General features: G+C 42.1%; 1 protein-coding gene across 6 annotated transcripts in view; it reads right to left on the reverse strand.

The window, feature by feature from the left end:
• Nucleotides 1–21,798, reverse strand: part of CNNM2 (cyclin and CBS domain divalent metal cation transport mediator 2) — a 124,350-nt gene that overhangs the window by 10,901 nt on the left and 91,651 nt on the right. For 2 of the 6 annotated variants that reach the window (XM_061458856.1, XM_061458858.1), the window contains exons 2-5: nt 17,883–18,026; nt 11,426–11,563; nt 9,131–9,300; nt 5,775–5,868 (exon numbers count right to left, since the gene is read on the reverse strand). In XM_061458856.1, the coding sequence (XP_061314840.1) occupies nt 5,775–5,868; nt 9,131–9,300; nt 11,426–11,563; nt 17,883–18,026 (546 nt within the window). Of the gene's footprint in view, nt 1–1,387; nt 3,192–3,289; nt 3,356–5,774; nt 5,869–9,130; nt 9,301–11,185; nt 11,251–11,425; nt 11,564–17,882; nt 18,027–21,798 lie in introns of those variants that run through there. The other 4 variants (XM_061458857.1, XM_061458855.1, XR_009744353.1 and 1 more) reach the window with 4 other exon arrangements.

Consider the following 21,798-nt stretch of genomic DNA (forward strand, 5'->3'; position numbering starts at 1 on the left):
TTCCCTGAATTAGAGCAGACATTTTCAGATCATAATTGATAGAGTCATCAGTGGACCAGAGAGCAGTCTACATGGCTAATTCAATGTTTCCTCAAGTATCTCCCAGCGCTTAAAGGGGCAAAAACTCTGTGAAGGAGAACAAGCTCCATGCGGTACATGCCAGCCAGCAAAACAGGGAAACTAGTCTGGGCTACAGAGAAAAATCTGTGTCCAGGAAAGGAGTAAACTGGAGACAACATTTTCTATTACTGGCCTTTAACCACTGTAAGGTTTTACTTGAAACCCTCGCAGCCGTCCCCTGCGAGTGTGACTGGGCACAGTTCAGCTCAAGTAAACATGCTTTCAGGAAGCCACATTCTGCATCTCTAACTTTCACTCACACAGTGACCCAGAAGAAAGGAGGGCAGAAATACAGCCTAAGAGAGACCCCAAGTCCTCCTGCCAATGGGCTTCTCCCTGGGTGCACACACAGTATATGCTGATCTAAGACCTGCCTTTTGGACTGGTGATTTTTTGGATCCTAGTTCAGTCAAATTTCATTCATCCAGCCCAAACGTGATGTAAATGATGCTACTCAACCTTCACATGACCCCCATTCGCAGCTGAAAGATCATTTTCATATAATCTTAACATACAAAGCCTCTTCAAACAAATTGGCAATGGTATCCTTGCAAGCTTTACAAATTCTTTTTTTTTTTTTGAAGACTTCAAGATATATAAACTTATTTCTAAAAAAAAAACAAACCAAAACAACAAAAAAAAAAAACCAAAACCCTCCCTAAAATTCAACCCTACCTCTGCCACTTAATCACTATAAATAAAATCTTTCCTTGCACAAATGGCAGAGCCTGTTCTACATCCCTGCATCCAGCCTTTCCTAAACCAAACACTTTAGATGTTTCTAGATGCACAGCAAAATTGCCCTGTTTTTTATTTCTCACTTGCAAGTCCTCTGACATCTTTAATTTTAGGAAAGGGAACAGAAAAATACAGGTTCTGACAATTTGGCAATTTTTCTGCCATTTCTGCACTATGGAATTAGTGCAGGTCCCTATGGCAACACCAAGTACAGGCTTAGGGGGAAGCACTCCCCTGCAAGATTTTTCTCCACACCAACTTGCCATCTTGAAAGCCACAGCAGGCTGCAATAACTGCTGCCAGGAGCCAAAACTCTATCTTCACACAGAGCTTGACGCTGCAATTCCCACTGGACAGCAAGGAACTGTGAAGGCTGAGTGCATTTGTCCTGTCTTTCCTACTTGCATACACGAAATTCATCTCTATATGACAAGAACAGCATCATTGCTGATCAGCATAAAGATTTCCATCTGGCTTAGCTTTATACTAGTGCGACTATATCTGCTCTTTCTTTTCACCTGGCTCTTATAGTACATTACTAAGAAAAAACAAAGGAGGACAGAGAGCAACGTGACAAAGCATTTATTAAAACAAAAACAAAAAAAATGGGACAGGTGAAACAAAAGGACAGAACAAAAAAGGATGATTACTAAAAATCTGAGGGAAAGGACATCACTTCTGGACCATGTAAAGTCAGGAAGGGAGAAGGGAAGTTAATGATGAAGGGAAGATAACAGGAAGGGCAGATGATAGAGGAATACCAGGAAGGTCCATGTTTCCAGAACAGCACCCTGCCAGCCTCCTAGCCGGTCAGTCCTGATCTAAAGAGGTCTTTTCTACTCAGATTTTCCCATACCTCACCTTCCTACACAGGGGATAAAGACCACAAAAGACACAACAAACCATCAGTACAACTGTGTTATGAATTTGGAGTTAAACAACAGGATCCTTTTTAGAAGAACCCAGTAGAAAGTTTCTTCAAAACTGATACCACGTTGCCATAGTGACTAGGCTTACCATATCAGTTCCTTTCAAAGGAGACTCTTCCCATTGTATTTCATTATTGATTTTTCATCGAGTTTTTTTAGTTGGAAAAAGAGCTGTGAAAATATGCTTGACATTTATATTGAAAACAACTTGCATGTGCAAAGTGTATACTTATTGCAGCAAGGAAAAGGGGAAAAAAAAGGAAGATCTGGCAAAACAAAAGAACCAAGCTAAAAAAGATAATCAAAGCCTCTGAGCTTAAAAGAAGACCATCAGGTACTTTAATTAAAGAAAGATTAAACTTCTCCCCCTTCTTTGAAGTTTAGCAGCAGGAAACTTTAACAGGGCAGGAAAAAAAACCCTGCAGGGCAACAACCTGTACTTTGTTTGGAATGTGCATGAGACTAATTTAAGGACTGACAGTGAAATACACTTTCAAAAGGGAAAAAAGGAGAGGAGGAACATACAAGAAGCAGATGGTGAAAGTTTATGAAACGCATGATATGCATTAATGTTTAAGAGATGTTTCACTTAAATATGCGTATCATTATCTTGTTTGCTTTTAGGTCTAGAGAAAAACATTTCATCTGAAAAAGAAAACTTCAAAAGGAAGAAATATGTTCACTGTGGCCCAAACTATTTTAGGATTGTGCTTTTCCAACAGGCTTTCTTGATAGGTTTCCATTTCTCTCAACTATTCTGTGCATGCAGTGACCCTTCCCAATTTCCAAACGCTCAGTCACCGCTCAGAGCTCTTTTTGGCCCAGTTTTGTTCCCTCCTTGGTCTCTGCTCTCCAAAGGGATTTCTGTGTCAGCCAACTTGGTTATTCAGCAAGGAAAGGTCTTTAGTAAAATGGGAACCAGAAAACCCCACAGGAGGTCCCACAACCTTCTTGCACATTCCATTGCAAATCCGTCCATCACTGTGCCGGGCCATGGCATTAACCTCACTGACAGAGCTCTCAAAGCTTTTGAGGAATTGAAATGGCCAGACTACACAAACCATAGAATTTATCCGTATGAGGATATACGGATTTTTTCATTAAAGAAGTTTTCCTTTTATGGCAGTTTAGCAGCAGACATTCTCCTCTGCCAAACGCATTTTCTTCAGAAACCTTTAAGCCTCAGCTTGGGGGAGAAAACCTTCTTCAAAAAAAACCTTCCCTTCTAATTTTCCACCAGTGCACATATGAGAAACAAGACAAACCACACATTATCAAATACATTTTCTTCAACGTGTTTTTAGTTCTTCCCATTTTGATGGCTCTGTTACATTGCTACCAGTTACCACAAATGAAAGTCCAGGATACCTACCTGTGAGGCATAACTCTGTGCTGGACTTCTCCCTAACAGGCAAAGGGGTCAGAAAATACAGACTGCAGCTGACTTTTTATGGCATCAGGGCAGTCACAAGAATGGTGAAAATAGAAGCATGCGGATTTACCTGGAGAACCTGCTGCTAACAACTCTGTTCTGCTGACAACAAAGGTACGAGACAGGGACAAGGGAACTAGAAGAGGGAGAGAAAAAGGATGAGATCACGACCAGAAAGGCGGCAGCTATCCACACTCGACAGGGGAAGGAGCCAGTTCACACACTGAGGAACTAAAACCAAAAGGGCAAATCAACTGTGAGAAAGTAAAGGGTTAAAACAAAAGCAAAACCAACAAAAAGAAAAACAATTAAACAATTTTAGGAATAAATCAAAAAACAAGCCTAAGGAATTACAGTGAAGTGAACAATTTTCAGTTGCTAATTTGAATGATTATCCAAGCATAGAAGAGTCCATCAAGGTACACTCAGTTTTGAAACAATTCAAAAGAAGCAGTGGTGCCCACTCCAGCCTGAAAGGCAAAGAGTTAAAACAAGCCAGGAAGCTTTCATGGATGGTGCTCCTTACAGGAGTCAGACAAAACCAGAAACAAAACCAAAAGACACTTCGCAGTTTCTCAAGTTTTCAGTAAAATGTCAAGCGAGGCTGTGATCCTCTAAGCAATTCTTTTACAGGATGGGAATCGTAGTGCTCATCATTACTGCAAATCCCTCCCCAGCTACAGTTAAAGAAAAAAGCTTCTTTTGACGGGTTTTGGGTGTTTGTTATTTTTTGGTTTATGTGTGTTGTTTTGTTTATGGGGTTGAAAGCGCTTGTTTTGGGGGCTATTTAAGGCTTTACTTTCCTTCTACTGACTTCAGATTTCAGGTGGGGGAAGCAGGCACATCAACTCTAATCAGGACACACAGAAGAGCAGTTTCTCTTGTTCAGAAATTACTTACAGTTCCACTGAGCTTTCCTGTCTACACTGAGCAACAGGAATTTCAGGATGCTACAAGACATTGTAAAACAAATTCTCTGACACCTGGAGGAAAAGCCAGTAAAATAAGAGGCCTAGTACTAGTAAAAGTCAAGCAGTTGAAGGCAAACAAATCCAATGTTGGCCAAGAATACTTCAAAATACTGCATATCCTCAAGTTTGACATGACAAAACCCAAGACAAATTTCAGGGTACATACAGGAGATCATTTGACCTCACAGGACTTGGGGCAACTGACATGGCTGTGGGGATGGTAAGCAACACATAAAAAAACCCCAACAACCCACACATGAAAACATTCAAACTGAACAATGCTAGCAGAACAGATGCCACAAGTGATTTCCAAGCACAGGTCTGGTGGAGAAGTGACCGCGTCTAACCCAGCTCTGTGCTTGGCCCATGTGCTATTGCAAAAGCCGAGCCGTAAAGCTGGGGGTACAGTGCAGTTGTACCCAGGTGTCATGAATCCTTGTGACCACTGTTCTGCTGCCATTCAGTGCTCTGCACGCTTTCTCATTTGCAAGCCTCAAAAGGTATGAGCTCGACTGATCAAATTAAAGTGACATAATGAAGGAAGAATTAGTCTTGTCTGTAAAAGCGAACTCACGCGTTCAAGAGAATTGATGCTTAATAAGGCTAGACTCATAATCTAAAAATCATTTTCATTCCAGTGCCATTTGCTAATGTACATACACATATGTACACATACGCAAAGGGAGTGCTCATGAGTATACAGCTAATACAAGCAGCCTCTCAAGTGGAACGTATACCCTGCTGTGACAGGAGGACCAGATTTCAGCATGAAAAATGTCTCTTCCTGAAGCTAGGCAAGCAGCTTTGTGTCAGCAGATGGCCAATGCCAGGACCAGTGCCCCAGCTCTCCCCAAAAGGGCTGTAGGGATTCCCAGTTGAGGTTGAGATCTTAGAAGTGACACTGCTGGCACCAAAATACATCACCAAATGCTGAAATACATCACCGTAGCCTGCTTTTGGTGGATTATAAGACAATCCCCCAACCTGTGCCTGTGAAGTGGTGGCTTGTGCAGCTACCACTTGTTTGCTGGGAATTGTCTTGCATCTCGGTGGGAACCAGCTCACACTTCATCCTCAGGCACGAGCTTATCCCCCTTGCCGGTTTCTCGGATACATTTCCACACAAGCTGACAGGAACAATCGCTTTTCTTGCACTGCTGCCCCCCTTTTCCTCAAGATGGCTTTAAAAGTAAGACTGTAAAGCAAACCATTGCCAGCCTAACCGGGCGTTTGTACTTGCACCACTAGATGTCCCTCTGCCACAGGTTATTTGTTCCCGCTAATTCCCTGGTACCCTACAGTGAGCAGAACTACAAAGGTGTCCTTCAGTACCACATCACTCACTAAGGCCAACACTGGCATCCTCCGGGGGCTGGCAAACCACTCTGTTTCGGAGTCAGCGCCAGCGTCGCCACCGGCCAGGACCCTTCCCAGGGATGCTGTGCAAGGCAGGCAAGGAAGTACAGATAACATCAGCCCAGGGACACAGGTGGGTATCCTGAGCAGACTCCTCCTGCTGCACTCACAAGACTAGAAGGCTTGTGCAAGGAGAGCATTCCAGAAGCAGAAGGTAAGAGGACATACCTGGCGATGCTGTGAGGGCCATCACCCCATAGTAGGAAAAAGCACCAGCTTCAAACTTCATCCCCTCTTTCCCAGCCTCCACTTCCACTTTCCCCTGTTAAGGAAAAGGAGAGAGAGCTGCAATTAAAAGGGACTGTAGGTCTCAAGGCACAAGACCAAACTTGAGCCCTGAAAGCTAGTCTTGCCTGACATTCCTAAACAGCGTCATGGTCCCTGCAGCGTATAAGGGTGCCTGAACAGTGACAGACCCTTGTGCCCTGAGCTATCCTAGTCTTTGGTGTTCTGTGGCCAGCAGAAGTCCCTGCAGAGGAGTGGGATCACTTCAGGGTGGTGCCCTGTTCCAAGTGTTGCCAGGCTGCTTTCCCTCAATGCAGAGTGAAAAAGCATTCCCTCAGTATCACAACAAGCTTGTAAGTAGCCCAGACATCTAGGGTCTGGAGAAACCAAGATGTTCACATGTTCACAGAAAAAATCCCACTAACACAAGCATAGGAAAGGGAGATGGAAGACAACACACAAGGAGGAGATTCCCACAAAACCAAAGCCCTTATTCCTGAAGGAGGAATCTTGGGGCTACTTTGGGTTTCTTGGTTTCTATCAGTTTTACATATTCCGGCACTTAAGATCCTGCTCTTCTGCAGAGTCTTACCTAGAAGGACCTTCAGTGCTTCCCAAGGTGTACAAAACTACACTACCATGCAAGTGCACCCAGTTCTTATGTGGGCTTAACCAAATGTTGAACATCAAGTCCTGCAAAGGACTCCAGAACAGAATGACCACATCAAGCACAGCTGTAAAAATCCCAATTACTTTGGTATACAAGTAGCTAAAAATAATTGGCCATCCTTATTGGTACTGCACTGAGAGTTACAACACACCACTGCAGACAGAAAAAATCTCATGCAGTTTTCAGGCTGAACTACACAAAGTTAGGGTTTTAGTCAAACAACATAATTACCTGCAGTGCTTTCCCTCTGCTAGGCTGGAAAGGGCAGAGACTGCCTGTCCCATGTGGACTAAGTAGACTGAACATCAACTGGACACAATCGTGTCAAAATGCATCCAAAAGGTAGATTTTATTTCTGTCTGTTTATTTCATTTAACACCATTTAATATAAATAATTATGCTTTTAGCTTTACAGTACAGGAAAATGTGAAAATGAACTCAACCTGCATCAGCCCTGATATCAAGTCAGTTTGTTTAACTGTCCCACATGAGAAAAAACACAAAATTTACCTAGCAGGAAAAGAGTGCTCACAAATCCACTTTCCTGCTATCACAAGCAAGAACTTCATATAATCCCTTTTAAAACCAATTTCACTTCACAACACAAATAAGTAGCTTATTTGTTCATTATAAGCCTTCCAAAAGGTGAGATTTCATCCTCCAGGCAGAGACTGGTTATAAACAGAGCTCTCAACCTACTTATTTTAAGTAGGTTGAGAGCTCTGGTAAACTGTAGGTAAATAACTACTAACCTGGTAGTTATTCACCAGCCAAGACTAGGTCTCTAAAATACATACACAGCCAGGCTTTGATCTTCACATACAGTCAGTCTGGAGTTAGTAGCTAAAGAAAAACTACCACAGCAAGTTCAGTTTCAGTTCCAAGACCAGTGTGCTCTACCAGCACACTCAGCACCTCCAAGCTTCCCAGGGGGGTCCATATGAAGACCAGCCATGCTTGGTATAGGCACAGAGGCTGCAAAGCCGCTAAGAGGTCCCCATGCATGCTATGAGATGCGTTCTGCCCTGTTTAAATGCATGCACATGCAGTTTCTGGTTTTCCACTGTTTAATGTCCCAACAGGAATTTTGAAAAAACACCATGCCAAACCCAAATCCCAAACTGTTACAGAAGAACTTCCCATTAGATAAAAGCTGTTACAAACAGGTAACATTCCACCTAAAATAGTAACTTTACAGAGATTAAACTGATACATTTAACACAGAGAATATACCTTTAATTGTGTTCTGGCATGTATTTACTTTGAAGGTATTCTTGGTCTCTTGACAAAAGAGAGTTAAGTCCACTTAAGTAACAAAACCAGAAGATTTATTCCCTCTTGATCCCTGCAGAACCAACCTTGTTACCATTTTTATAGTATGCAAGACTCAGTTTTCCAAATGCATTATAGAGCTTGCACATTGTGTTGGCTAAATATTTATTGATTCCAGGAAAAGCTCAGAAAGAACTCATTGTTCTTCTGTATTGCCCATGTCCTCCTTTTGCATCTTTGCAGCATTACCTCATTCAGGAGCATTATCTTGCCTCTGGAATATTTCAGATGGCAACAATTCAGCTCATAAGAAAGAACAGCTAAAGAGCTACCAGAGGCTCCCCAATCCCTTGACAAAATAAAATGAACCTTTTTTAGAAGAGAACTACATTGAATCCAAAATTCCATATTCCAGTGCTTTCTTAATTCCTTATCACTGATAATGTTTAAATCCCCCTCCTTTTCTTTTTTTTAAGGCCACATTAAGGAAGATTTCAAGGCCTGTGTTACAACAAGCTATGATGCTTGTGTTTTTATAACCAAAACCAATTTCAGTTATGCAGGATAGAAACATAAGCACCTTTCTAGCAAAATCACTCTTAAAGGACTGTTTCTTGCTCCTGCTCAGACAGTGCCAGATGGAAGCTGCCTTTGTGTAAAGCTTTACCTAACTGATCAAGTGTTCCTGTGAAGAAATAAAACCCGAGAGATAACAGCACTGGATGCAATCCTGTACAGAACAAGCAGAAAACAGTCCTTCCACACCACATCCAACTTCAATCTAAAACCCCCTCAAATGCTGCCGTGTCAGGGTAGGGCAAGTAATGGGACGGCAGAGTGCCCAGGAACCACAGGGGCTGTGGCAGGAAGTGGCATCAGTTCAGTAGAGGGTGCAGTGCCCTCACCAAACCCTGAGCTTCTCAAAGCACCAAAAGGTACAGTCTTCAAAATTGTACAGAAAAATGTCATTTCCTGACAAAGCTGTCAAACTCCTCATGCCAAAAAGCATCCTGGCCAAACTCCTATAATGTGGCATGTATTTCCATCCTTATTTTCCAAGCAATGCCAGCTGGATGAAGGGATTCCCTTGCATTGCCTTCCCTAGAGTTACCTAAGGTAATTTTCAACAGATGACTAAGTGGGAAGTGCTGTCTACCCATCACAACTGGTTTAACTGAAGATGAAAGCAGCTGAGTGAGAAGTTAAAGGTTAGCAAGGTCATAAAGGAGGCAGGAGCACTTCCCAGGAGCCATAGTTCTATTCCCATGTTTGAAAGAAGACAAGTGGAAGAGGTATAGAGAGGGGTATGTCAGGAGCTTAAGGATTTTGCACATAACTACATAACCATATGTCTGACCTGTAAAATGAGAATAAAGTAGTCAACGGGCTTGTTTCGCTGGTAGAGGTAGTGTTCTGGGGCTTTCTTGTTCTTCTCATCATATTTCAGCTCCTGGATGACGTTGGGATGTTTTAGCAGCCTGAGAAGAATCTTCTCTGACATCTGGGATGGACCAAATGCTTCTACTTCTATAACACAAGATACAATTTGGCATTAAACTTCATATGTGTGGCAAGAAGTTAGCAATACTTGTTAATAAGCATTTGCCTAAAAAAGACACACAGATGCAGAAAGATCCATTATGGAATTGCAGGCTTCCTGTCTTTTGAGACTGTTAGATTTGTAAGAGGGGAAAAAAAAAAACCAGAAACACCCCAACTTCATTACTTAAGTATTTTTTGAAACAACCAAAAACCATGTCTTCATCTGAAAGGGAAAAGAAAAAGGCAGACTTGCCCTCTTGAGAGTTCAGAATCACAGTTGTATAGGCTTACTGGAGAGTTGTATAAATGGAAAAGCTTTACAGTTGGGGCAAAGAGAACCTTTGAATTTGTTTTTTCCTTCCTTGAAAGGTATTAGTTATTACATTTATTGCACTTCGAAAAAACAAAACAAAACAACCAAATCACCATTTGGGGCTTAGAAGTTGCTCTACATAGATGCTCTACATAAATCAAAGGCACAGCTAGGGCTGCCACAGTTCATATGGGAAGAGTTACTCAAAGTGAGAGACAGTGCAGGTCAGTTCAAACCATGTGGGATTCATGCCTGACACACAGAACACATTCCCTATCCACTTGTCCTTCAGTGTTCCCAACAGGAGCTGTTTGAAGCAGAAAAGCTCATCCTTGTATAGGAAAGTTAAGCCAGGGACGTCGAGATTTACACATGCAAATTGATAAGCTTTCCTAACACTTCGTTTAAGAACAGGCCCATTAATGACACAGTACCTTTCTTCTGCCAAACATACTATTCTCAATTTAGAACAGAGAAACCAAAACTGTAGCTTTCATTTTATTTAGCAGTGGCTTCACAGACAGACCTGGATTTAAGCTACACAACATTTTCATTCACAAAACAAGTAGAGAAGCAGCACTGTTAAGACTATGTCTGTTGAGCAGGTTTAGGGAACTCCATCAAGTCTTGTACCACTACATGAACAATGCCTTGCTTGCTGGTAAATCCACATCTTCCTGTTGAACTGCTTCCTTTCACCAAGGACATGCTCATGTGCACATGAGCCGTAGGAGTCCAAGCCTTTAAAGGAATTACTGCCCCTCAGCTGAGATGTGATAACCAAACACATGTGTTTCCTTCTAGTCACAGAGGCAAAAAAAAAAAGAATGAAGGCAGACTAGGAGCATCTAGACAGGCAGTTACTGCATCTTAGAGCAGGGGAAGTATTAATTTCCAACTGGAGCTGGCACACTTGAGACGGAACAACTTTATCATTTTCAACCCATGAACATATGTTGAACACCGCAGTGAAAAATGCCCATCTGAAAGGCCTGCATGTGAGAAGTCTTTATATGTCAAAGAGAGACAGCACGAGCAATAGGAAGGTATGTTTTCCACAAAGCTCTCCTCTTAACAGGTCTCATCTCTGAGGTGAAGGGACCAACTTTACGACGAAAGGCAGTATCAGCTGTAAGAAACCATTCAAGGCCCTGGCCTCTCTGCCAGACTGCTCACCCAAGGGCTGAAACATCAAGGTGTTCTGGGATGTAGACAACTCTCCTCTGAAACCTGAAGTCATCAACGGAGGTCACACATGCCAGCCAGAAATCCATTTTTAAAGCACAGTTCAACCACCTGCGCAGTCTGCATTAAATGTGTCAGGAGAGTTTTTCACTTGGAGTCAAAAAGTCTCATGGAACAGGTTTAGACCTTCCTGCAAAAAAAGTCCAGCATCTCTTTCTGGAGAAGGCGCCAGAGTGCAATTACAGTCAGCTGGGCAGTGGTATCGAGTCCTCTTTGGTTTGTTCCCTGAGCTCTTCCTAATGGGGTGTACTTGCTAGTCGTTAATCTGACGGACTCTAGACATGCAGTGCGGCACTTGGCATTCATCCTTACCTTTCAGACCAATTTAAAGTTACTGGTCCACCCCTGGTAAATGTCTCAGAGGGTTCATGCCGACACTGAACACAGGAGAGGAGAGAATTTAAAAAGAAAAACACAACAGTGGCATTATTTGTCACCCCACAATCCAGCCTCCCTTCCCGCCTGCACTGTCCCACCCACCTCACCGGCCTTTGCTGACAAACTTCCTCCGAGGCTTTGGCAAAATTGCAACAAGAGATAACCCACACTTGCCTGTTGCCAGGAACCGGTGCATTGCCAGGAGGAGCTGCGGTGATATTTTAACCTTCATCTCGCTGTCTGTCTGCTTGAAGGCAGAGAAGTCCTGCTTCCTGTCCCGATGAGCTACCTTCTTTTTCGTCTTGTTATCAGCTGGGAAAGGGAGGTTGGGAAAAGAAAGGAAGGAAGCGATTTCTGTTAGAACGGGGTCCAACACGAACCGTGCTGGGTGGAGTCAGTCAGGATGGCCACCCAGAGCACAGGGTGCACACAGACCCCTCTGCTAGGCCCTGCTCACTGGCACTCAGCAGAAGCCATTAACAATGAGCCAGCTGTGCTGTGGGTTCATCTGGATGTGAGCCTCTGTCCTGCAGAGCTGGTCACCCACGGCCTTCATTATTTCAATGGGAAGAAAGTCTCTGCTTGCAAACACTGCAGAACAGCTCCGCATATGTCTGCATATGTGCATAAGGTGCATGCATGTTTCTAGGTGGGGAGGAGGAGTCCTGCTCAGTGTTACTAATGATCAAAAGGTGTTGCTCTACAAGAATATCTCTGATAGGTATTCTTTTCATATACATTCATAGGAAAATTCCCAGCAAGTACACAGAATAAATACACAATGACTTATGCTGTACCGTGGCTGCACTGACTCTTCACAGCTTTGGCAAAATCCGCATGCCTTTGGTCCAAGTAACTCCCAATGTCTAGCGTATGAAGTTTCTTTTGTTCAGCCAAGGCTGGCAAGGTGTACAGCCCAGAGGGGGGAATCACTGGATGTTTTACAGGCACTGAAGCCAGAATCAAGTACAGAGTAGCTTCAGGAGTTCAAATACGGGAATCTGCCTGCTAGTGGTCCTGCCTCCTGTTCATTATTCAGCTAAACACACCACTTGGTGTGTTTGTGTCCTAAAGCAGGGTTTGTGGTGGGGAATCCCCATTTGTGAAAGACAAAATGAAAGATGATGTTGAAGAGGTACAGACAATCTCTACTGCTCTATAACCTCTAACCTCAGCCTATTACCATCTACCCACTGAGCTCATCTGCCATCATGCCTAGGAAATGAGATAAGCAGCAAGCTATAAGCATGGTGGGGTATGGCTCACATCAATTTCAGGGAGAAGAGTTCTCTGCTCAGATGGCAGGGTCTTGCTCTTTGCTGACACAGTGCGTAAAGTAGCATGGGAATAAGCAGCAGAATGCTGTCAGAAAGCTGTAAGTTCCACTGTATATTGCAGGAAACCCAACCACAATACAGGTAATTAACAGATTTCTTCATTTTCCCAAGTCACCTAGCCTTTTACATATGAATACATTTAGATCCTCAGCTTCCTACAGACAAGACCCCACTATCACAGAATCAACAGCAATACTGTACTGATAGTAACACATTTACTCTAGATAGCTAAAGCTCATTGTGTGAGCAGAGCAAACCAGAAAATTTTAGATAATTATACCCAAGCACATGGAAAACAATGATGATGACCCGTGCTCTTTTTCTTCTTTAAAACCAGAAGCCTCTTACCCTAGTAGTAGTTTACCCAGGACCTGAACTACATCGGGGACCACAGTTTTTCTTCCAAAAGTGGGAATAGAAACCACCCAAGGGAGTGGTTACAGGCTAAAAACAACCCCTGCCTTAGGAATATAGTGTGAGACAGACTTGCAGTAAAAGATGGATACCAAAGCAATAGAAGGTGAATAGGAGAAAAGCCCCCCCAGAAGCTCTCCCTAGGTCCTACCTCTCGTAAGAGGTAAAAAGAATAGAAACTGTGGTTTTTTTCTGAAAAGCTCAGAGAATGCTGTTTTTTACAATGCTGTGGCTCAGATGCTTTCTCAACAAGGAGCATCAGCACTGATCTCTTTAGGGAGGCAAAAGTCACCACAGGTACGAGTTTTAGCCCTGAGACAGGGAAATGTCTCTTCAGAGGGGCAGTAAAGCATCTCTTTTATTTCTCTGGGGACGAGCTGTACCACTGCAGGCTTCACACTGCACTTGTTGTACCTCAAAACAAGGCTTGCATCACACCATGGGAGGATGCCTTAAATCTTTGTCGGCATCAGCCATGAAGGTAAGAGACCCAGGCTCTCAAATGATGGGTGGATTCAACTCCTGCTGCTGCTGCCTCGGCTGCTTCTTCAGAAACCTTCCCCCAAGAAAAATGTCTCACAGTGAGAGCAGAGCCATATGGCTTAAAGCCACTATCTTGGCTTATTTTTGTAAGGGATGGTCTTAATTATTCCCCATTATCCAAACAACTTTTGAGCTTCATTTAAGTCACAGGAACCAAAGGCTGGACGCTGACAGAAGTAACTGAATCTGGACCAGATATTTCCTGTCTGTCCTTTCTACAGTAGGTGAGATGGAGACCTGGGCACTGAAATTATCTTGGCCCGCTGAAGCAATCTTTGCTCACAGTGCTGTGACGCAGTTTGGTTCTACAACATCAACAATGTGATGGATGGGGGATACCCTCAGTATAACTTTTGGTGTGATATTAACAAATATTGCATTTATTTTAAGTAGGTTCTGGGAATATTTAGACTTCCAATTTGAATCAAAGGCAGCGAGGCTGACTGTGAGCTCCTGGGCTGAGGAAGAGCAGAGGTCCAAACACAAGAAAGGTTGTGATCTCTCCTGTAATATTCCTGAATTTCCATTCCTGATGCAGAACACCACAAATGACTGCATGGATCTCCCTGAAGGAGCCAGCTTGGATTGGAGACAGCTACAGAACAGGGAGTTCAAACCTCAGAAAAGAAAGTACAGTTCCCAGAGGACTAGACTTACTGACCCCGTGCCCATACTCAGTACTAGGATGCCCAGCCCAAGGCAGACAGAGGTGGATGCCAGAGTCTCAGTGATCACATACCCCTCACCCCCCTCTCCCTCATCCTCCCAGCGATGCACACAGCCTATGTCCCACACAATGTACAGGTCTTTGTAAGCCTGTGAGTTTGTTTCATTTTAAAAGAAAGGTTTAGGAATTAACTAAGTTAGTTTTGCCAGTTCTTTCTGTCTCTAGCTGGGAAAACCAGGTTGCTTGTGTATCAAACATGTTTTGGCAACTGACAGACAGACAGTGGGACTAAACCTGAACCCCTTAAACAGCCTAAAATAGCTTCATGTAAAGATACAGCTTCTGCAGCCTACTCATGCAAGTCCAGTCCTAACAGCCAAGAAGGTAAAACCATTAATTTCTGTTGGGTGGCAATCACTTTGGTATATCTAAAGATCAGATTCCAGCTACACAAGGCTCTGCTCTTCTGGCGCAGGATACTGATGTACACCATGCCAATATCTGTAGGTCTTGCCAGGCAAATAAGGGTTGCACAATCTCTTCTATGTTGCTACACTTTTGCTGGATGACAATGGATAAACATTAGGGAAAACAATTTTTATTCGCTTAGCTCTGTAGTTTAAACAGGAGAAGTAATACAGAGTTTATTAGCACATACATTTAACATACCTGGTTTGACAGCTGTTTGGAAATAGGAATGTTTGGGTAAAATGTGGTGTTCCCCTCAGGGAAGTGACTTGCCAAGGACAGAACAAATCATTAGGTGAAAGCTACTGGAGCTGCAGCAGTGCAGCCCTGTAATATATTTGCCCCATGGCCTGGCACTGAATGTCCCTGCAGCATGTGCTTGCCAGGGGTCGTATTTGCTGGCAGACTGCTGAATAGCACAGCAGCGAGTATGTAAAAATGCGGGGTAAGCTGATGCTTACAACCACACCATACATGACATCCAGAACATGTGCACAGGGTGTGTTTAACGTATTTCATTTGTAGAAAAATCCCAGTGGGGCAAACCATCTCTGAATCCGTATGTGTGAAAACCAGAAGCATTCCAGTTGTACCAAGAGGATGATTAAATTTGTCTTCAATTATAAAGGGCTAAATAAGACAGGTCAACAGTGAAACCCAGGTCAGAATGCTGAACTCCATGTTCTTCAAGCAGACACACAGCTTTCTCTCTTGAGCCTCTAAAAAGGTTGAGAAATGCTCTCCCACCATGGCTAGGACCACTACGGGACAAATTCCTGTAGTGCATCAACCATGAAAATATGCTCCAAGTTTCCAGTACTAAGATCCAAATGCACTGACAGCTTTTCACCATGACACTGGCTGAGATGTAACCAGAGCCTACCCGTGTCATGACAGAAACCTCTTCCCTCCACCCTATCAGCATCCCCAGTAAAACATCTCCTGCTCAGAAGTACTCAGTTTATCCAGATGTTGGTAGTTGAGACATATTTAACAATTTGCCTTGCTCCCATCTTCTCCTTGCTCCCAATATTTCTGCTAGCCATAAGACACAGCAGACGAGGGCAATTTTCTGAAGAAATATGTCTAATGGGCACTCAATCCCTAAGAAATTCAGGTGCAGAGTTTCAGCAGTGAGAGCAGCTTTGAGCAGTAACTGTAAATACATAGTTGCTTCTACCCTAAAACAGTTAAAATGGATTTTCATGGAAACAGCAGAAAGAAACAGCTCCAACACCAAGGTCAGCCATTTCATCAAATTTCAAGTTTCCATCAAAGCAAAACAAGACATTTTTTAAACTGCAGAACAAAGGTGTAATGATGCAGCCAAAATATTTCACAAAGTCTACTTTTAAGTAAAGACCTAGCACAGAGCAAATCAGTCCAAACGTTTCATGTTGGCTTCGTATGAGTTGAGTAAGCCAGCTTGGTCTCCCAATGAACAGCATCAGAGAAGTTTAGTACTACATGGGGTTACTTGCACTGACACACTGATAGCAACATAAAAAATGAGCTGCCTTAACATACCATGGACAATTAGGTACCTTCAGTAAACCCAAAGCATGTTCCCATCACTACACCAATTGTAAGTGATTACAACACATCAATCTGCCCAAATCCAAAATCTACCACATTTTCTATGATCCTCATGGTTTCTCTGGATTTCTGCTCTCTCTGTTACTGCTACAATTTCCTTCAATCTAAACAGTGGAATGAACTGCAGTGCTTCATAAAGAAACTTAAAAGTTCATCTTCATGGTATGTAAGAGGATTCACCCCCCAGAACATCCTGCATCCTTCAGGAAGCCTAGGAAGGGAAGTTTCCTGCCTGTTCTGAACCAGAACTTTTCAATACTAAACCCTTCTCAGGAAGGAGATTTTCAAATGAACTCATGTTCACCAGCTCTATTTTGTAAATGTATGAAGTCTTCAGAATTAAATTCTCATTTCCTTGCCCTCTAACATGTTATTGATGGTCAAAGCTTTTCTTCATCCTGAAGAACAACTCCGCATGATCTACATGATTTCTCTTAACAAACAAGGGGGGAAAAAAAACACTGAAAAAGCATATGCAATGTTTTTTCACTCACAGAAACAGGGAAATACCTCAAAGGTGATAATACAAAGATGGGATCTTTATAGAGTATAAAAGAAAGTCTGAATTCACCCAGTAAAAGCATTATGCTGTAACTGATTAGCCAAACATTTGGGAAGGTATGAAAAGAAATTGATACTAAGTAGACTTCTGTGATTCGCATAGTAATTAGACTGCTTAGCATATTGTAAAACACAACAGTGATTTACATGAACCTTTGGGCACATAAATACTGGTAAAATGCTGACCAGCTACAGAAAGTAGTTCAGGCAATAAGAATATAGTAGGAAAAGTAGAAGCGTATGTCTACCCCACAGTAAAAAGTGCTCATTTGCATCTGACTTAGATAGAGTATAGAAGATGCTTGCATTAGCCTGAAAAAAGATGCTTTAGAAACATTCAGATCCCTTTCAAGAGGAAAGAAAAAGAAAGCAAAGGACAGCTGAGCAGTCTTAAAGATATTTTAAATTATTTCTACTACAACAGAACTAGAGACATCCTTGTGCTACATGCAAACACACAGTAAAAAATAGCATCTGCCAGCATGTGATGAAAGCACAGTTAAGACAGATAAAAAATGACAGAAACGAAGTCCCATATGCACAGGGCAGATTGTGCAGATGGTAAGAGAAACAAAGACACTTTAGGTAACTGGCCAAAGACCAGACAAACTCTAAACTGGGAAAAAAGAGAGACCAGATCTCTCAAGTCCCAGGTAACGGTTGGACTGCAGCATCATTTCCCTCAACAGACGTTAACAGAAAGTAAGGAAGGAGTTGTACTGAGGGATAATCACTTAGGACACGATGGTTTTCAGCCCTGAAGACAACCTTCCATTCTCAGGTTTTCTGAATGAGTGACAGAGAGACACTCTAAAAGGACTCTATTCCCCTTGGAATGTTTCTGAATTAATACAGCATAAAGGGGTGAAGTGCCCATGCTGCAAAAACAAAAATTACTTTGGCCATCTGAGGGATCTGCAGGTCATTTTGACCATTGAGATTTTAAATCAGCAACTTAACATCTCTCAAAACACAGCTATTAGACACAACTGCTGCTGGATGGAGTCCTCCCCCTTGTCTAGAAAGTGCAAATATTTCTACTCACTGTATAGATCTGTTTCATCCAGAATTTCAGACTTGATGATCTCTTCAATCACATCTTCTAAAGTGACAATTCCCAGGACTTCATAAAAAGGATCCCCTTCTCCTTCATTGTTTACTCTCTGCACTATAGCCAGGTGAGACTTGCCTGCAAGGAGACAGAGCAGCAATTTAGACAATTTAGAAAATCCTGAAAGATCAGAAATTACAGCAGTTATAGACAGACGGCTATAAATAAAAAGACAAAAAGGTTGGTGTCAGGCTTCATGAAAGAACAGGCAAAGTTTAACAGATGCTTAAAATCATAATCTGATTTCTGTCCGAGAAATGCATTCCTGGGTCACATAAATCCACCTAACGCACTAAAGGAGAAACATTAAAGAGATCAGTGTTCTCTTTCTAATGTCTTTCACAGTGAAACCGTTGCCCTGGCATTGAATTCATTATATTATCTTGTTGACAGTTGCTCCACTTCTTGTCTCACGCACTGGCAGAGGAAGCCCAGGCTGGAGCCCTCCTTTGCAGTGAGTTCCTGTGGATGTTCTCCTCAAGCTTGGAAACAACAGCAACAATGGTGAAACCACGAAGCACAAGGACAGAGGAAAGTTAGGAAGAAGAGGTCAGCCCCATTTATGAGCTTGTCTTTTTCTCCTCCCTCCCTCTGGAATAATTTATATAACCATGCTCCGTAGGAGTGTGGGGGCTTATTCAGGAACAAATTAAAATATTCAAAGTAACCGTGTCTGATCAACAAAGAGAAGAGCTAAGATGAGATAAACCAGTGGCTCTGAAGATCCCTGAGCTGTGCATCATTCACAGCGTATTCTGCAGTTCCTAAAGTCTTTTCTGCCACAGGAATAATAATAATATGAATCTGCTTTGGTATATTTGGTTGTTGACTTCCCTAAGTGCCATTGAAAGACAGTCCTTTGTAAAGCTGCATAAAATGTAACATGCATTCTAAGGATTCACCAAATACAAGCGGTATTTTGAAGTATAAATACAGCAGATACTAATATGCTTCCTAAATTATTGGAAGGTAAGCAACGTTGTCTCACATTCTTCTTCCTTAGTCTGAAAAATGATAAACGATTCTTTTCCCCATCTGTGAAAGATAACCAAAATAGTTCAACTTTGCTTAGACCCCTTTATAGGCAATAATGTCTGCATGATTTAAGATTCAGATTATTAGACTAACAAGCATTCAAACTATTCCAACCCAGACTTACTCATGCTTAAAGAATGAAAATATCCCAAACAAATTAGATGAGGGAGGAAAACTTATCAACTACCGATATAAACATTGCATCAGGTCAAGTCAATTCACTTTGGTAAGTTTTTCACATCTGCTTTCCCAGGGACCCAACATAAGCAGTTAAAAACAAATTCTTGGTGAATGCTGTCTGTCGAAAGTTAAATTCTTTTGCTATTCCCAGCTTGTGATCATTTAAAAGGAATTTTCCAAAGCAGGGTCTAATATTAGACTCAAAATGAAGTTTCCATTCCACTTAGGCGATATTCTCACCAAAGTAACTACTGCATAATCTGATTGTCTTGGAGCTACTCGTTTAGATGCAGATGGACATACTTTAAATACCAACTCCACAGCAGTGCTGAGTCTTATCTTGAGGAGACCTTATTCTACAGTGAATTAATAGAAAGATGATTTGTGATTTTAAAGGATCAACGTTCATATTGCACTCAAAGCCTCTCTCTGTGCCAGGTTTTATTTCTCTGCATTCCTTGCAAGACTTCCAGTTCTTTTCACTGCTCAATGAACAGTATGAAAACAAAGAAGGTGGCTTCATAAAAACAGGAAAGATTTAACTACTATTATCAGTCTTGTTCCCCTATAATATATTACTCCAATAATATGTTTTCAATATAACAATGTTCAAGAAGAACTTGGTAGCACAAAGAAAGGTCACATGGACAAAACCAACTATTGTAATTTAATTCCCAGCGGCTGCTCAGACAGTACATGTGCTTTCAAGTCGGAAAACGTGACTCCTTCAAGAACCTTTCATATCACAAACCAGAGCAGCTCATTTGCCCCTGCTAATTCCTGAGGATTACCGTTGTCACACATTAGTAAATGGTAGGAGTGCTCAGATCTGTACAAGGGGATGAATTAAAAAACAATAAACAATAATCAGAATCGATACACTGCCACCTTCTCCTCCATTTCTGTGTTGCCTATGACAGAGCTGAACTAAATGATTAAATTTTACATTCTGAAAAGGACAGTCTTTCTAACAGTGGCATCCTGGTCACATCTACAAGCAATGGGAGAGATGGATGGAAACGGGACGGGGGAAGAACCTGAGGGATTTCAAAACCATGGGAAATTGTGCATGACTTTCATGCACAAAACCAGTTGCATGTCCTTTACAACAGGCTGGTCTCCACCACGATTTTAGGATCACTAAAATATATTATGCTCTCTCTCCCAGCTTGAGCAGCCACAGCACCCTGATCTGACCAACAGTATGTAGCGTGAGGGAAATCACCAAAATCTGTACCACCTACTGCTCTTTTATGCAAAGTGAGCTGGTAAGGAACTAGTTATGGATGGGTATTGGACATTTTACACTTTCTACAATGAAAAAGAATGCTAAAACCATTTTTTTTGCCTCTGCCATAATCTCTCCTTTTTAGTTTGTTTTTTTTTATGTATCACCCGAAGTATCAAGGCCATTGAAACTTGTCATAGTTTCAAATGTCACTGGACTTCTTGGTGGGTAGAATCGATGTTCAGCTCTTAAAAATATCTGTTTCAAAGAATTTATCTGTTGAAGATAGATAAATTAACCAAACACAGGCTGACATTAACCTTTCTTCCCTCTTGACTTTTCCTGTTCCCAACTTTCAGGAATCCATCACTTTGCTGGGGTTCAGATGAATTTAAGCCAATCTAATAAGGCTGCATTTAAAAAGAAGCCATCTTTTGTTCCCTAAGTCTTCTTCCTTTGCAATGGGTCCAACGCTCATGCAGTCACTTGATGAAACAGACCAGATCCAAAAATTATGTTTCTTGGGTCTTTGCAAGTTAATTTTGATCCATATGCAATAATTTGCCAGAAATCATGAGACACTGGAATAAACATCTGCACTGGTGATGGAGGTGTCCCGAAGATGCATTCCCAGACTGGCTGCCCTCTCAGACTGCTGCATCGACAACTGCAAAATACCCCCCACGTATGGAAGTAATCAAGGCAGAAAAGGCTAAAGGAAAAGCCAGAGGAGTGCAAAGACTTAATACATCGTAAAAGAGCACAACACAGCATGTGCCCAACTTTAGAAGTGGCCTGTGAATAAAATGACTCCCCTGAGTGTTTTAAACAGAAATTGGCTACAGCTTTATTCAAAGACTTTATCAGGCCACCGGTATTTGTCAATACAAATATTCAACTGAGAGAGGCTTTAACTAAGGACACACAATACATACCCCAACATGAACCTGAATAAAGTAAACATCCAGGTAAGGAAACCTGGACTGTCTATTGGTATTCCTAGGGCTTTGAGAGCAGAACACAAATAAAACAGGGGGAACAAGCATGCATGGAAATGATATAAATAATTTCTATACCTCACTGATTTTCTGGCTACAGTCTCTAAGTACATTACATCTATGACATTTATCTTTCTTTAATCACTCGCTTTAAGTGTTGATACAATGATATTTAGCAAGCAGGCAGTTCTGCAACACTGCCACATCTGATGATGAAGGGAGAAATGACCCAAATGATGTGTAATAAGCAGCACCAAGAGAGAACTGTAGGCAGTGTTCTAACCCACAACTCCCTCTGGCCTCAGGCAGGCAGCATTTGCTTTCTGCCTCAGCTTCTCCCATCTACAGCAACTGTCAGCAAGAGCCCACAGAGCTTATACGTGTACATGGCTTGAGACAGAAGTCGTAA

The sequence above is a fragment of the Pezoporus flaviventris genome, unplaced genomic scaffold, assembly GCF_033815535.1.
Source record: "Pezoporus flaviventris isolate CSIRO_AGI_PZ_B2104156 unplaced genomic scaffold, CSIRO_AGI_Pfla_v1 ptg000029l, whole genome shotgun sequence".
Classification (NCBI taxonomy): domain Eukaryota; kingdom Metazoa; phylum Chordata; class Aves; order Psittaciformes; family Psittacidae; genus Pezoporus; species Pezoporus flaviventris.